Raw genomic sequence first — 15,551 nt, 5'->3', positions numbered from 1 at the left:
TCAGTGGGAAAGGATGTGCCTTAATCCTGTAGAGATTGATGCCCCAGAGAAGGGGGGATACTAGCAGATAGCAGGGTGAGGTGGGAGCCAGTGGCTGGGTGGGGGGACACACTCTCAGAAGCAAAGGGGAGGGAAATGGGTAAAGAACTTGTGGAGGGGAAACCAAGAAGGGAAGCAGCATTTGGAATGTAAATAAATAAAGTAATAAAAATGACATAATTAATCCAGACATGATGCATATCTAGGACTGTTAAACAGAGAAACCCTGTCTTGAAAAACTAAAATAAGTAAATAAATAGATGATAAGTAGATAAATAGATGATTGATAGAAAGATAACGTAGATAGAATAAAGAAAAACTAGTTAATATATGGAATCCTTAATTCGTACACTATATATAATAATAGTATACATACATAAAATTGTCAAAAATAAAAATAACAAACTATAAAACTTATGTTATTAATGGGGGAGGAATTATGTCAATTTGTATTTTCATATATTTTATATCCAGGGGCCAAAAAGAAGACTAAACGCTGACAGATACAGGGAGGAGAGGACTCAGTGGTCAGGTAGCTCATGACACAGAACACCTCCCAGCCTCCACAGGCACCTGCATCACACACACACACAATAACAAATCTTTCCTTCAAAAGTAGAGAAACGATATATTTTTAAACAAATTTAAATTTGTCTAAGTATTTAATAAAATACAAATATGAAAGAAGAATGTAATAAACAAGATCAACTGGTAACAAGTGAGGAAATGTGCCAAGAAAGAATGCTCTGTGATGTTCCTGCTTCTACTTAAAGACCAATAAATAAACATGCAGCAGGAAGAGAACCTACGCACTATATAGACAAGGATGCTTTTTTGAAAGATGTTCAAGAGTCACCACATAAAGTATAAAGGACCAGGAACAAAATGCTAAAGTACAGCAAAAGTGCAACAGAGTTCAGTTCATACCCAAGGGCCCTCAAAAATAATTCTAAATATCACCTTAGAGATGATATCAATGCCAGACAAAGCCCATATCAGCCCTGCGCTGCCTACAGGTGTCTACTGATGTATCCTCTGAGCGAAAGTCAAAAAGGATTGGTAAGGAAGGGAGTGACAGAAGGAAGGGACTGGGAGGAGCGGAGGCCGGGGAAACCGGAAACCAGGGGTACTGTGTGAGAGAAGACTCTATGTTCAATAAGAATCTATTTTCATTCCACCCAGTTGAGCAGATGAGAAGGAATTTGTCTCCTTTTAAATGTAATTATGACATTGAAAAAAAATAACTAAATCAATGAAACCCAGGTGAGAGATTTAACTTTGCTGTCTCAGAAATGAAAATGGACCACCATGAAACTTAAGAATTGCATGAGAAATGAGTGAATCCATATTGGTTTGGAGCACCAGTGTGGGGAAGATGGGAGAGCTGTGCTGCTCTACACGGTCAGTGTGGGCAGGGCCTCGAGAGTGTGGAGTAAGCGCCTCAGCTGAGACGTCTCAAGCACTTAGCAGTCTCAACAGCACTAGAATCCATATCTGCTTAGCTCTACATTTCTGTAGCCAACCAGGCTGACTTCTACTTTAAAAGAATAGCGTGTACTTCTGCTGGGCTACTAGCTAGAGCAGACATCAAAGACCATGATAACCTTAGAGCAGCGGTTCCCAGCCTTCCCAATGCTGTGACCCTTTAACACAGTTCCTCATGTTGTGGTGACCCCCAACCATAAATTTATGTCATTGCTACTTCATAACTGTAGTTTTGATGCTGTTAGGAATCATAATGTAAATATCTGATATGCAGGATATTTAATATGTGGCCTCAAAGGAGTTACAACCCACAGACTGAGAACTGCTGCCTTAGATTCTACAAGCATAAAGAAATGGTGGTATTACTATTGGGAAAATTCTTATAGAACTAGAAAGAATATGTATTTATAGCTTTATTTTTCTTTTTAGGTAATGCAGAACGTGATGAAGCTGCGTGTACGTATTGCTGTCTTTTATTTCTTAAACAAATGAACATTGTTACATGAAATCTAGCTTTCTTCAATTGTCTTTTTTTTTTTTTTTTTTACAGACTACCAGTTCTGGTATCCACCTTGGGAAACGCCCCGCCCACTTGTATGTAACCGACTGTGCTTCTTTGTCCTCTTCATGAGACTGGCGTCTTTGGGACTATGTGTCATCATCGTTATGATAATACAGAACCGGTTTCCAGTTGTCTTATTGGACTCTCCGATGATAATGTCAGTAGAGGAGGGCGTGAACACTGAGGATGAAATAGTGGTGGAGGAGGGAGAAGAAGAGATTCAGGAAGAGGAAGATGAACAATAGGAAGACGATAACCCCGGAGGAAGGAGAGGAAGAGACACAGGGAGAAGATAACCCAATAGAAGCCAAACCCCAGTAGGAAAAGAAAAATCTCAAAACACTGAAAAGTAGAATGCTGAACTTTAAGAACAAAAAATATAAACCGCAATTATAATATTTCTCATTCCTTTTCTATACCTATCTAACAAATTTAAATTGGAAAACAAAAATGGTGTGAATACAAGACTTGCATTGCACGGAAAATATTAAGCTCTTAAAGACCCAGATAATAGCAAAAACAACAACAAAAAAAGCCTTAAAATGTTATTATGGTATCTGATAAAAACAAGAAATAATTCATATTTCTATCTCTGTGTAGAGTTTTTATATGGGTTTAAAAGTATCTAAAGTATTACGTTAAATGAACTTGTTCATACAAGACACTAAGGATCACTCTGAGTTTAGAATAGGCATTTGATAAATATTAGCTTGTTTTTATTATTACTGTTATAGTTGTCAGTAGTGGTTGTAATTTCCATGTCATATCAAAACACCAAATGCTTTTTATATTTTATGTATATTTGGAAAATAGTTTACTTGATAGTAATGCCTAGTGTCAGAAGATAAATTGTAAAATTTCTACTCCATGGCCATTAATTTATCAGACTTTCCATAATATTTGTCAAGTAGGTCCAAGAAATAAAAAGAAAAATCACTCATTGTCAGTAAGCAATACAGTTGCTGCTACATTTATATAACAGAGTTCAAGTTATCACCTATATGTTTATTACTCAGTATGTTTAATAGAAGTCGTGGGAAAAATAAGTTGACATACGAATAGTAATATTGATCAATTCATTGAATAAAATGTTAGCCTGGCAAAATACACAAAAGTGTATCAAATCTGTTCTTATAAAGTCTAATCATTTTTATAGGACCAGCATTACATTAAAAGCTTGTTCTACCACCAGACAAATGACAATTACCCCCAAAACAATGAACACAAAAACTCCCAACCTTTGACCTAAGCTTCTAGGGTCTTATTGTCTGTTTTGTTTCCTTTGTTTTTCAAGAGATTTAAACTTTAGAAGTCGATGTGCTGTCTATTATAAAGTCACCTGCTTCTATCCAGCATCCTGAGAGAAAGGGTTGGATAGAGAAATAGAGATGATTCTCTACTGTGATTGTATTGATTGTTATTATTGGATATTTGTATTATACTTGATAGCATCGCAAAATGCCTCCACACAATTATTTAACACCCAGAACCACCCTGCGAAGCTATTATTGTTTTCTATGAGACATCTGGCATTGATATCTGACTTTTCAAACAAGCAGTGAAGGAGCCTCTTGCCACCTACCTTGTGGTTCAGGTGAGCGGATGGGGTCAGTTTGAAGGCTACAAGAAGCAGAAAAGCAAAGCAATATGAAACGAGCCGCCCCTTGTTGAGACAAAGCCTTCACAATCTAAGACAGTCTTGGGGCAATCATTCCCTGATGGACTGGCTCAGACAAGCCATTAGGGCCTCCCACTTATCATAGCTGAGGGCCTTGTGAATTTCAAGGACAAGGAACAGTTGAAGAAGAGTGGATACTGCTAAGGGAACTGGATACTGGGAAGTGGTATAGGATGACCAGGCCACTAGCCTGGACAGGACTATATTTATGGGAAACCCAAGAAAGAAATTGATTAAACCGAGACTGTGTGACTGGTATAAAACACCGTGGCAGTCAGCTACGGGGACCTGGGTAAAGTAGGCCAATCCAACCATTTTGAGTCAGCATGCAAAATGTAATTCACAAGGTTGTAGAGCCAGAGGAGCAAATTGAGAGGAGAGAAGGCCAGGCAAAGTACCTTTCTACATTTTCCGAATACAGATGTGGCTGAACTTGCACCTAGCCAGCGTCCCTAAGGACAAATCCGATGGGCAACTGAACACTTGGTCAGCTCATGGAGGACTTTAAGGCCAGACCAGCCATTCGGTCTAAGAGTGGAACAGGTGACCAATTCCCACTGCAGCCCCTGCTAAAGAAGGTCTCTCAGAATGAGAATCTTCCTATCTACTCCCCTGCTGGCCAAGGTTACCCGTCATTTTCAACTCGTTTGATAAACTGATGTTTCTAGGGATCAGTGGACCTTAAAGTGCCCCAAGGATTATGTCCGCACTCCTACTACTCATTTTGGGGTGGCACAGGACTTTATATCATGTTATGCCCAGCCTCTGTATGAACATCTTCTTACATGTGGGTAGCATAATACTAAACTCTGAGCGTTTTTCTGATTTTGAGACTTGATTAAGAGATAGGCGACTGCATCTGAAGAGAACATGGGGTCTGAAATTACAAATAGGTCAGAAGGCCGGGTGTTGCTGAGATAGTCCCAGTATGGTTCCGAAAGACACAAGTAATAACAATCAAGGTAAGGGGAAGTTTGTAGTAGACTGTGCCTGCAGGGTTACAGAGTATCCGAAAGGTAACAACAAATGCTCCTAGAAGCCATGGAGGTGATATTATTTGGTCTGCCAGCTGGTTTTTATGTCAAGTTGATACAAGCTAGAGCCTTCTGAGAAGCCGGGAATGCCAATAGAGAACTTATGCCCATAGGATCCAGCTGTAGGGCGTTTTCTTAATTAGCAACTGATGGGGGGGGAGGGCCTAGCCCATTGTGGGTGGTCCTGGCTTCTATAAGAAAGCAGGCTAAGCAAGTCCTGAGGAGCAAAGCCAGTAAGCAGCATCTCTCTGTGGCTTCCATTCCTGCCACCAGGCGCCTGCTCTGTTTGATTCCTGCTTTGACTTTCTTCAATGCTGAACAGTGCTGTGGAAGTGTAAGCAAAGCAAACCCTTTCCTCCTCCAGTCAGTTTTGGTCACAGTGTTTCATTGAATCAATAGTCACCCTAACTAAGACAATTGGTAACCTTGTTGCTAGGATACCGGGTGCTTTCCTCATGGGTGTTGGTTACTGTGGCCTTAAAGATCACTGAAACAAAGGGCAGGGTTGTTAGTTGCATTTTTGGAATGAACCTTTGAAGGGTCTGTTGCTAAAGATATCGCATGCTTTGGCTGACAGACTTGGAGAAACAGAACTGACTGGGCCCCAAGTGTCCACTCCCTCCCACCTAGCTTCTGTAATGGCAGAACTTGGAGTAAGACTGGTGGGGAGAATTAAGTCTGGAAGTACTGTTCAGCTCTGGGTCCAGGATAGGTTACAATGAACATGCCAGGCAAAATTCTGGTCGGACTGAAGGGCAACTTCTCATGGGGAAAAATCACACTCGGTACCTGGACAAGGGAAGTAGAAATGTGTGGCCAGGAAGGTTTCAGTGGTGAAGCACCTACTATGATTGGGTAACGGATGAGCCAGCTAGAAGACTTCTCCACCTGTGGGTTTGCTATCACAGTCCGTGGTTTTTACTGCCTTGTTTATCAGTGCCGTCTGTGTCCATATGGGAAACTTCCTGTGTTTTCGTCCATTTCCTCATTTGTGTTTTGTAGTAAGAGAGACACACATCAACCTCTAACTTGCTAACAGCTGTGGGGTGTAAGTGTAGGTACCATGCAAGGACACAGGGTTCATTCCTTCATTCCATTTAGAAGAAAACAGACTACTCCATTACTACTCTCTGGGAAACCTCTGGGAAGAGGAGGGCAGGAAGAAGGAAGGAGGGTGAGGAAAGGGAGGAGATGTTGGATACCTGACTAACCTGCGAGCCAAACAAACAACATTTTAAGTAGTTCAGCTGTGCCTGCTTGCAAATGATTGTCCAAGCTGAGTTTGTCAACTGCTTATGTCACTTCATAGTGAGTGAGAGGGGAAAGGAGTATCCAGAGTATCCAGTCCCCCTTACCACCTGTTGTGTGTAATTTTGCCATAATTGTACAAAGACTCTGGAAGGAACTAGAGTATATAGTGGGGGGAGGGAGGAGGGCTCTAGGTAGTTATAAGGAAGTCATCCCTACTTGATAAGAGTTCTGGTGTGGCATTTTGGGGGTGAGTCCCTATACTCTAGTGAGTCACCCCTCACCTGTGCTCTATTAGGAAGCCTGATAAACTCACCAGAGCATACTTTGGTGGACTCATGTTTTGGTCTGTACTCGAGACCTTAGATGGAAGGTAGATATTGCTTATGTCCCCCAAAGGAATTTTAATATCCATTAAATTAACACATTCCAAACATTTTATCTAATAATCATCAAGATACTCGTAAGTCCAATACAAGGGGTTGATAATAAATTCCTACTAAGGGGACTAAAGGTTGTCTGACACAATTTGGCCTCTGGACCTTCAAATAAGTATGCAGAAGTGTCAACACAGATGTGGCTGGCCACTTCCAGGAACTTTAGTTCTCCTGGATAAAGGGAAAATGCTGTGTAGCTGATATAGACTAACATTTTTCTCTGCCTGAAACCCCTTTGCTTTCATGGTTTTGGTGTTTTGTTTAACATCCTTGATCCCTCTACCCCTTGGCATAATGCAACATTGCATTTTAGCCTGGACTATATCTTAAGAGCTTTATAGTTTATTTGTTATGTTTAATGACAACAATTAATATGTTAACACCAAAGTGGCCTTTAAATAATGATTCCTCTCCTATTTTAACACTTAAAACTGAAAACGTATATAGTCACAGCAGACTATAATTTCATTTTTAACATGATCTGTTCTGTCAGTTTATGTAACAGAAAAGCCAGAGCATATGTTTTCAGATAAATGAAAACATGTTCCCTCATCATGAAACCTCACCCCTGAGCTGTGAATGATCTCTGTACCATTCCTGGTCTGATTCTGCCATAGACGTATAGGAATATTTATTTTCGAAACTTCCCTGAGTGGCACCAGAGAAAAATCTCTTCTCTAAGTAGATCCTGTGCTGTGTTATCACCCTGTGTTCTGGCATGAGGAAATACTTTCCCCCCCTCCAGATGGAGACTAGACACAGTATTTACATACTAGAATTACTGTACCACAGTACAACAAGCTAGATGACTGAGAACAGAGAAATTCCTTCACTTTTCTGGAAGCTGGAACCCTAAAATACAGGTCCTGGACAGACTGTGTTCTTCCCAGGCCTCAGAGCATATGCTTCCTTGACTCGTGGAGGGGCTGCTGGCCCCAGCAATTACTTGCCTTGTAGCAAAGAAGCCTGTTCTCTGCGTCTGCCTGTGTGACCTCTTCCTCCCGCGTCTCTCCTCATACGGTGCTCTGTCTGACTCGTAAGGACAGCAGTTACACTGGGCAAAGCAACCCAAATGGCCTCCCGTTTAACCGGATTGCACCTGCGAGGACCTCCTCATTCTGCGTTAGATCAGAATTTTGGCTTTTTGCAAGTTGTGCTGGTTAGTTTTGTCCAGTTGGCACAAAGTAAAAACACCAGGAAAGAAGGAACCCCAGCCGAGGAATTGCCTTCATCCGATTGGCCTGTATCCATGTCTGTGGGCATTTATTGATTAATGATCGATGTGAGCAGGCCTACCATTGGCAGGTGGTCCTGGTTATATGAGAAGGCAAACCGAGCAAGGATGGAACAAGTAGCAGCTGTCTTTGGTCTCTGCTTCAGGGACGGGGTGGGGGTGGAGTGTCTCCAGGTTTCCTCCTTGTCTTCATGGGTGATGGACCGTAAGATGAAATCATCCTTTTCTTATCCAAGATGTTTTTTGGTCATGGTGTTTGTCAGGAAGCAAACAAGGACAGAGGGCTGGTCATAACTCAACCTGTACAATGGGGTTGGGTTAGGAATGCCAACCTCTCTCTGAATAATTTTTCTGGAAGTAACTGATTGTTTCACACACTTTACAAAGCAGAGAACGTCACTATTTTATCCCTCCCTCCTCTGAAAAGCACCATTCTTTCCTTCGTTTGTATCCCTGCAATGAGTCAGGTGATCATGAGATTCAAAAAAAGCTCCTGAGTGGAAAGACCATCATGAGCCAAGGATACTGGAGAAGCTATTTGGCTGATACCTTGCTGGGTTTAGATTACTCTTGATGGTCTTCAGACTTCTGGGCTGAGAAAGGGGATTTGCCATTAGGCCACAGTGAATTTTTTTTTATAGTTAACATACTTTCTCGCTCCCTTTGAATGAGTGAAGTTGAAGATGAACCCGCCTGTGTTTGAACACTATCATGCGAGTGTTTCAAGTGTGCCCACGTTATACAACACTTCAAGACTGCTCTTTTTCCCATTTTTATTAAATTGGGTATTTCTTATTTACATTTCAAATGTTTTTCTCTTTCCCGGTTTCTAAGCCCTTACCCCAATACCCCCTCCCCTTCCTGGTCCATCCCCCTTAACTGCCCACCCCAACAATCCCATACACTAGGGGTCCAGCCTTGGCAGGACCAAGGGCTTCCCCTTCCACTGGTGCTCTTACTAGGATATTCATTGCTACCTATGAGGTTGGAGCCCAGGGTCAGTCCATGTATAGTCTTTGGATAGTGGCTTAGTCCCTGGAAGCTCTGGTTGCTTGGCATTGTTGTTCATAAGGGGTCTCGAGCCCCTTCAACTCTTCCAGTCCTTTCTCTGATTCCTTCAACGGGGGTCCCATTCTCAGTTCAGTGGTTTGCTGCTGGCATTCGCCTCTGTATTTGCTGTATTCTGGCTGTGTCTCTCAGGAGAGATCTACATCTGGTTCCTGTCAGCCTGCACTTCTTTGCTTCATCCATCTTATCTAATTGGGTGGCTGTATATGTATGGACCACATGTGGGGCAGTCTCTGAATGGGCGTTCCTTCAGCCTCTATTCTAAACTTTGCCTCCCTATTCCCTCTCAAGGTTATTCTTGTTCCCCTTTTAAAGGAGTGAAGCATCCATATTTTGGTCATCCTTCTTGAGTTTCATGTGTTCTATGCATCTAGGGTAATTCGAGCATTTGGGCTAATAGCCACGTATCAATGAGTGCACCATGTGTGTTTTTCTGTGACTGGGTTACCTCACTCAGGATGATATTTTCCAGTTCCATTCATTTGCCTATGAATTTCATAAAGTCGTTGTTTTTGATAGCTGAGTAGTATTCCACTGTGTAGATGTACCACATTTTCTGTATCCATTCCTCTGTTGAAGGGCATCTGGGTTCTTTCAGCTTCTGGCTATTATAAATAAGGCTGCTATGAACATAGTGAAGCATGTGTCTTTGTTATATGTTGGGGCATCTTTTGGGTAATATGCCCAAGAGAGGTATAGCTGGGTGCTCAGGCAGTTCAATGTCCAATTTTCTGAGGAACCTCCAGACTGATTTCCAGAATGGTGTACCAGTCTTCAATCCCACCAACAAATGGAGGAGTGTTCCTCTTTCTCCACATCCTTGCCAGCATCTGCTGTCACTGGGGTTTTTGATCTTAACCATTATGACTGGGGTGAGGTGGAATCTCAGGAGCTGTGGGCCAGAATCAGAGAGCTCAAGACTGCTTTTATAATAAATAGTATATTTCAATCCGGTTCAGTACACTCACACTCAGTACAATTTATTATGTAGAACCTATATTATTTTGAGGAAACATATGCCTAATTTGTTCGTGGATTTTATCCTAAAGGAATGTTGGATTTTTGACAAACTCCTTATCTGCATCTATTGAGACTGGATTGTGTCCATTTTGTTGGTGGGATGTACTGTGTTGACCATTCTTGACTCCTTACGATGAAGCCAACTGGATCATGTTGGCGTTCCTTTTTGATCTTTTACTGAATCTGATTTGATAATATGTTGTTGAGACTTTGACATCTCCTTTTTATTGGAGAGCTGGGTCCCTAGCAGTGGTTCTCAACCCTCAGGTCTCAACCCTTTGGGGGTTAAATAACTCTTTCCCAGGGGATGCATATCAGACGCCCTGCATATCAGATGTTTGCACGACAATTCATAACAGTAGCAAAATTCCAGTTATGAAGTAGCAACAAAAATAATTATGTGGTTGTGTGCAAGCGCAGCAGGAGGAACTGTATGAAAGGGTTGAAGCATTAGGAAAGTTGAGAACGCCTAATCTATAGCTCTCTCTGGTTGTGAATTTGTCCAGTTTTGGTAAGGGGGTGCTGCTAACCTGATAAAATGGGTTTGAATGATATCTCCCTTTCAGCGTTGGGGAATAGAGAAAAAATGGCCCTAACAAGAGGAATCATATAGGGGTAGTGTGTGTTGGGGTAGGGGTTATACCCTGTCACCATCTTCAGACACGCCAGAAGAGGGCATCAGATCCCATGACAGATGGTTGTGAGCCACCATGTAGTTTCTGGTAATTGAACTGAGGACCTCTGGAAGAGTAATCAGTGCTCTTGACTCCTGAACCATCTCTCCAGCCCAGACAGAAGGAATCTTTACCAGGGAAAGACCAGGACATTTCTATTTCAAACAAAAAGCAGAAACACTGTAGTCAAAGGTACTTCTTCCCTTACCAGAGCCCCCTCATTACTGAGAGCAAAGTTCTGCTTTCCTGGACCACTGCTGAGGATGGGGATGAAATCTTGTCCAGGAATGGGAACTCAAGAGTATATGATCTCCCAGGAGTCTGTTTTGTTCCTTCTTCACTTCCTTTTTCTAAATTTGTAATTTTGTTTTATTTTTAATTCAGTGTAATGTGTATAGCTATTTTGCCCACATGTACATATGTGTGTATACCACATGTGTACCGAGTGCCTGAGGAAAGCAGAAGGGAACATCAGATTCCTGGAACTGGGTTACAGACTGTGGTGTGAGCTACCCTGTAGATCCTAGGACTTTAAGCCAAGTTCTCTAAAATAATAGCCATCTCTTAACCTATTAGCCATCTCTCCAGACCTCTCTAAATGTGTGTGTGTGTGTGTGTGTGTGTGTATGTGTGTGTGTGTGTGTGTGTGTGTGTGCGTGCCGTCTTATATGTATTTATGGCAGTGGGTTTGCATATTGTGCATAGAGATAGAGATATAGATAGATAGATAAATAGATAGATAGATAGATAGATAGATAGATAGATAGATAGATAGATAGATAGATAGATCGATCCTCATCAGGCAGTGAGGAGTTCTTCAGCCACTCTTGGTTACATTACGAAGAGGGAGACTCTGGTATGACATATTAGTAATGATTGTGTCCTGGCTCTTGGGCTTGCAAAAATGGAAAAAGAAAAAGGTTAGAGCCGGTGATGACAGGGCGAAATGTATGAGAAGCCTGAAGCCACCATCGGTCTGGTTGCAGGCAGTGCAGACATCAGACACCAATGGAGAGAATATTACAACCAAAGGGTGAGAATTTGGAGGTGAGGCAATTCCAGGTGGTAAGGCCCAATCTGTCTCCACAACTCATATTTTGTTAAAAGCCAGAGTATAGAGTTGGTCCAGGAGAGCATTAGATAATTCAAATGGAGATAAAGATTTTATAGACCAACGGCAAAGTCTTCCATGACTATCAGGGAGATCTTAGGACAATAGTGTTAAGTGTAGACTTTTGTATAAAATGAATTTCACATATCTGACACTTTACTAAAGGAAAGGCCTGGTGATGGCAGTCAGGAAGCTGTGGTGGATGATTCAGATGTCAACATTCCAAAATATGGGGAAGGATGTTACATGATTCAGCCTAAGCCCTCCTTTAGCGGGGAGAATGTCGTCAGGGAAAGAGAAGCATTGTAGTATCAAATAGTGGCTATCCTACTGTGCCATGCCCCCTGACGCTGTGGGGAGAGCAAAGGAAAATCACCAGTTGATCACTGTGTTGCTCCCAAAATCTGAAAGCCATTGTTACTAGGAAAAGAGGAAGCCCAAGTTCACGTCTGTTTTGTTTTTTTTTTTTTCTTTTTCTTGAGTGAACTTTTTCTAACTCTGACCTGTGGCCTCTTCATCAGATATGTACCCATCGTGAGGTGTGGCGGCGTGCCCCTGGAATACCAGCACTTGGGTCAGGAAAAAAAATCACAGGGTCCTGGGTCACAATGACCTGCGCCTTTTAAGCCAGTGGGATAATCTTCTCCTATGCCTGCTACATTAGTCTTCCTTAGTCTTAGGGTCAAATCCAAAGAGCTGAAAAGTCACGAGTGTGTAGCTGAACAGTTCTGAGAGCCAAAGAGGAAGTTATGTTACTATAGTAACTTCGCAGCAGCTCCCAGCCATTCCACAGGAGAGCTGCTTTTCCCCGAACAGCATTCTGTCCGTGCGGTGGTCTTCTCGGATACCTAGAATCCGGTAATGTAACTGCTGAGGCACACGTCTCTCCAGTAGATTTCACTGGGGAAGTGAGACAGCGCGCACAGGCAGATTCTCTTCAGACATCGTCAAACCCCAGAGGTTTATGTGAAAACGAGTTCCTAACACTTCAGCTCCAAAGGCACCAGCAGGATGTGAGCTGTCTTGGAATGTCTGAAACCTGCACGTGCTACGGGAAGTATAAAATATATTCACAATAGCTGTAAGCCATGTTCGAGAGTGTAGGTGTGCCTGGTATTCAGCCTCAGCATGATTATAATTTGAAAAGAAAAACTGTCTGCATGGGCCCGTGCATTTGGGGTGTGATTGCTCAGGTAGGCTCTAGGAGACTTATTAGTTCATGAGAAATCATTGGGCTTATGAAACGTAGGAGGTGGGGCCCAGTTGGAAGGAGGTCATTAGGGACATGTCCAGGAAAGACACATTTTGCCTCCCAACCCTTCCCCCTTGCTTTCTACTTCCGACTGCCTTGGCGTGCACAGCACTCTCTCTTTTCACTGGACTCGTTGGTGCTGCCTTACCTCAGCCTAGACATCACCATGTACTGAAAACCTTAAACAAAAACCCATCTCTCCTTCTTCCTTGAGGTGTCTTCCTAGGAATTTTGTCACTGCAGTGAAAAAAAACCTGGCTGATAACTGCCTTTAAAAATCACTTTTTAAGTCATTATTATGTGAGCCAAGTTGGTCCTGGCACAGGAATGTTGACTCAGGAGCTCTTTTTCTTGGTGGATAACATCACAGATCCAAGGGCGAATGTGGAGGTTCTAGTTCAGATTCACCTTTGGGAAAGCTGCACCCCAAGATTGAGTTAAAGTTAGGAAGCGGTTAAGATGCAAAAGACAGGGAGGGGGAGTAGTGAGTGTTGACAAGGCTCTGACTAAGCTAGTCCGGATGCTCTAAGCACTCTTCTGTAATAGGCCTTGACTTTTGACCCTTTGCTAGACCTGCATAGACCAGCTTTAGCAAAAATGCTCGTACAACAGCTCAGAGGGTGTCTCATCTCTCCTACCTTGAAATCTGAACTTCCTATCGTATGAAGCAGAGGACACCGAAAGAACGGCAATTACTGTTAAGACTGAGGTAACACTGCTGATGACAATTCCTCAGGTGACTTTATTGTATTTGAAATTGAGCCCAGTTCTGAGATTTCCAGATAAACTCCATCCTGGCCAGGCATTATCTCACTCTAGTGTTAGCTAACGATATGAAAAAGCAGACAGATCTTTAGTCTCTTCGCGTCCACCATGAAGATAAGAAGACTGATAGGCATATGCTAATGGTAATATAAATTAGTATAAGCTCTAAAGATAATTGCACAGGATTCTCTTTATATGAAGATGTCCACAGCATTATTTATGAAAAAACTTAAAGGAATCTGAATATTCATGTGTGTATATATATACATATATATATGTAAAAGTATGCAATTATGATAATTTGTAGAAAGTACAGCTCATAAAATATAAAGTTATAATAGCAATAGCATTTTTATGAAACTATGGTTATGGAAAAATAATGCAAAATGCATAAATAAAACTATGGCCTCACGAACATACCGTTTATATTTTTTGAAACACATATAGGTGTATTCAAGTGAACATATACCATGATTGAAAGAAGAGCAGTATGTTAAAGAATCTTGCTGGGCTTGGTAGGTAGCACATGGTTTTAATCCCTGCACTGGTAAGACAGGTGGTGTTCCGTGAGTTCAAGGCCAGCCTGGTCTAGAATCAGCAAATTGTATGATAACCAAGGCTACAAAGTAGAAAGACCCTGTCTCAGAACAACTGCTAGAAGCCAGATATGGTAACTCCTGCTTGTAATCTCAGAACTTCCGAGACCGAGGCACAAGGATCACAAATTTGAAACTAACCTAGGCTAGAGAGTAAGTCCATATATCAAATAAAAAGAAATCCTGAAGCCAGAATTCCTTGTTAGAAACAAGATGAGCTATCCAAATTAAAATAGTCCTTCTTAAAAGAGAATAGGTAGCAGACAGAATGATTGTGGAAACTGGAAAAATAGTCTCTAGGGCGGTAGCTCTCAAGCTTCCTAATGCCGTGACCCTTTAATACAGTTCCTTACGTACTGATGGCTCCCAACCACAAAATCACCTTTGATGCTACTTCATAACTGTGATTTTGCTACAGTTATGAAATCAAATGTAGATATTTGATATTTCCCATGGTCTTAGGTGACCCCTGTGAAAGGGTCATATGACCTCCAAAGGGATCAAGACCCACAGCTTGAGAACTGCTGTTACTAGAGGTTTTTAAAGACTAAGTGTTTCCAGAATCAGACAGGGTAAGCGTATCCTGGATCCGGTGCTGTTTTTCCTCCACCCTCTCATGTATTGATAATCCGGGGCGTTCTGATATCCTTTTCTGTGGACACATTTATCATGCTGTATCTGTGTGTTAATGGGCATACATGACTCTCCAAAATAGAGTTTATTTTCTTACTATAAAAGGTGGTGTAGGTCCTCTGTAAAAGAAAAAAAATAAAAAACAAAATACAGAAAAGCAGAAAAAAGACTTTGCTAAAATGGCACTGCAGCAAATCCTAAAAGCAAAGGGTACAGAGAACTGAGCAGAGCTCATTTCCGCTGTTCTTGTGGTAAACCACCTCTGCGCCTTGGCTGCAGATGCAGTGTGAACACAGAAGGTGGGGGTTGGGTCTGAGGAGTTGCATTGCACGCTATACTGTTTTGTTTTGTTTTTTAAAGCCTTGAATGGCACTTTCCTTTTGGAAGATTAGTTCTAAGAGAGTAGAGAAAACATCAGCTGATCATTCCAATATTGTGCAGGCTATCCTTGACACATACATCCTTGAGTCACCTGGAAACCTTAAGAGTTGCAATGCCACTGGTGGGCAGGAGGTCCTGGGTGCTCTCAGAAAGTAAGCTGAGCAACCCAGCAGTGGCGTCCTTAGACTCGGCTTCAGTTCTTGCCTCAGGGTTCTTACTTGAGCCTTCCCTCTGGCTTCCCTCACTGGGTGTGGTGTGAAATTACAAGGCAAATAAGCCCTTTCCTTGCCCAACTTGTTTTGCTTCCTGTTTTATTACAACAGAAAGAAAACAA

At 42.0% G+C, this 15,551-nt stretch overlaps 1 protein-coding gene across 1 annotated transcript in view; it reads left to right on the top strand.

Annotated features, from left to right (window-relative positions):
* Nucleotides 1–3,193, top strand: part of Glipr1l2 (GLIPR1 like 2) — a 29,472-nt gene extending 26,279 nt beyond the window's left edge. Inside the window, exons 5-6 of the mRNA XM_032890796.1 lie at nucleotides 1,954–1,980; nucleotides 2,075–3,193. Coding sequence (XP_032746687.1) covers nucleotides 1,954–1,980; nucleotides 2,075–2,331 — 284 coding nt within the window. The 3' untranslated portion in view covers nucleotides 2,332–3,193. The remainder of the gene's footprint in view (nucleotides 1–1,953; nucleotides 1,981–2,074) is intronic.
* Nucleotides 3,194–15,551: the final 12,358 nt, after the last annotated feature.

The sequence above is a fragment of the Rattus rattus genome, chromosome 1 (genome assembly GCF_011064425.1).
Source record: "Rattus rattus isolate New Zealand chromosome 1, Rrattus_CSIRO_v1, whole genome shotgun sequence".
Taxonomy (NCBI): domain Eukaryota; kingdom Metazoa; phylum Chordata; class Mammalia; order Rodentia; family Muridae; genus Rattus; species Rattus rattus.
Note: the sequence above shows the minus strand (reverse complement) of the source record. Positions and strands in the feature narration are given on the sequence as shown.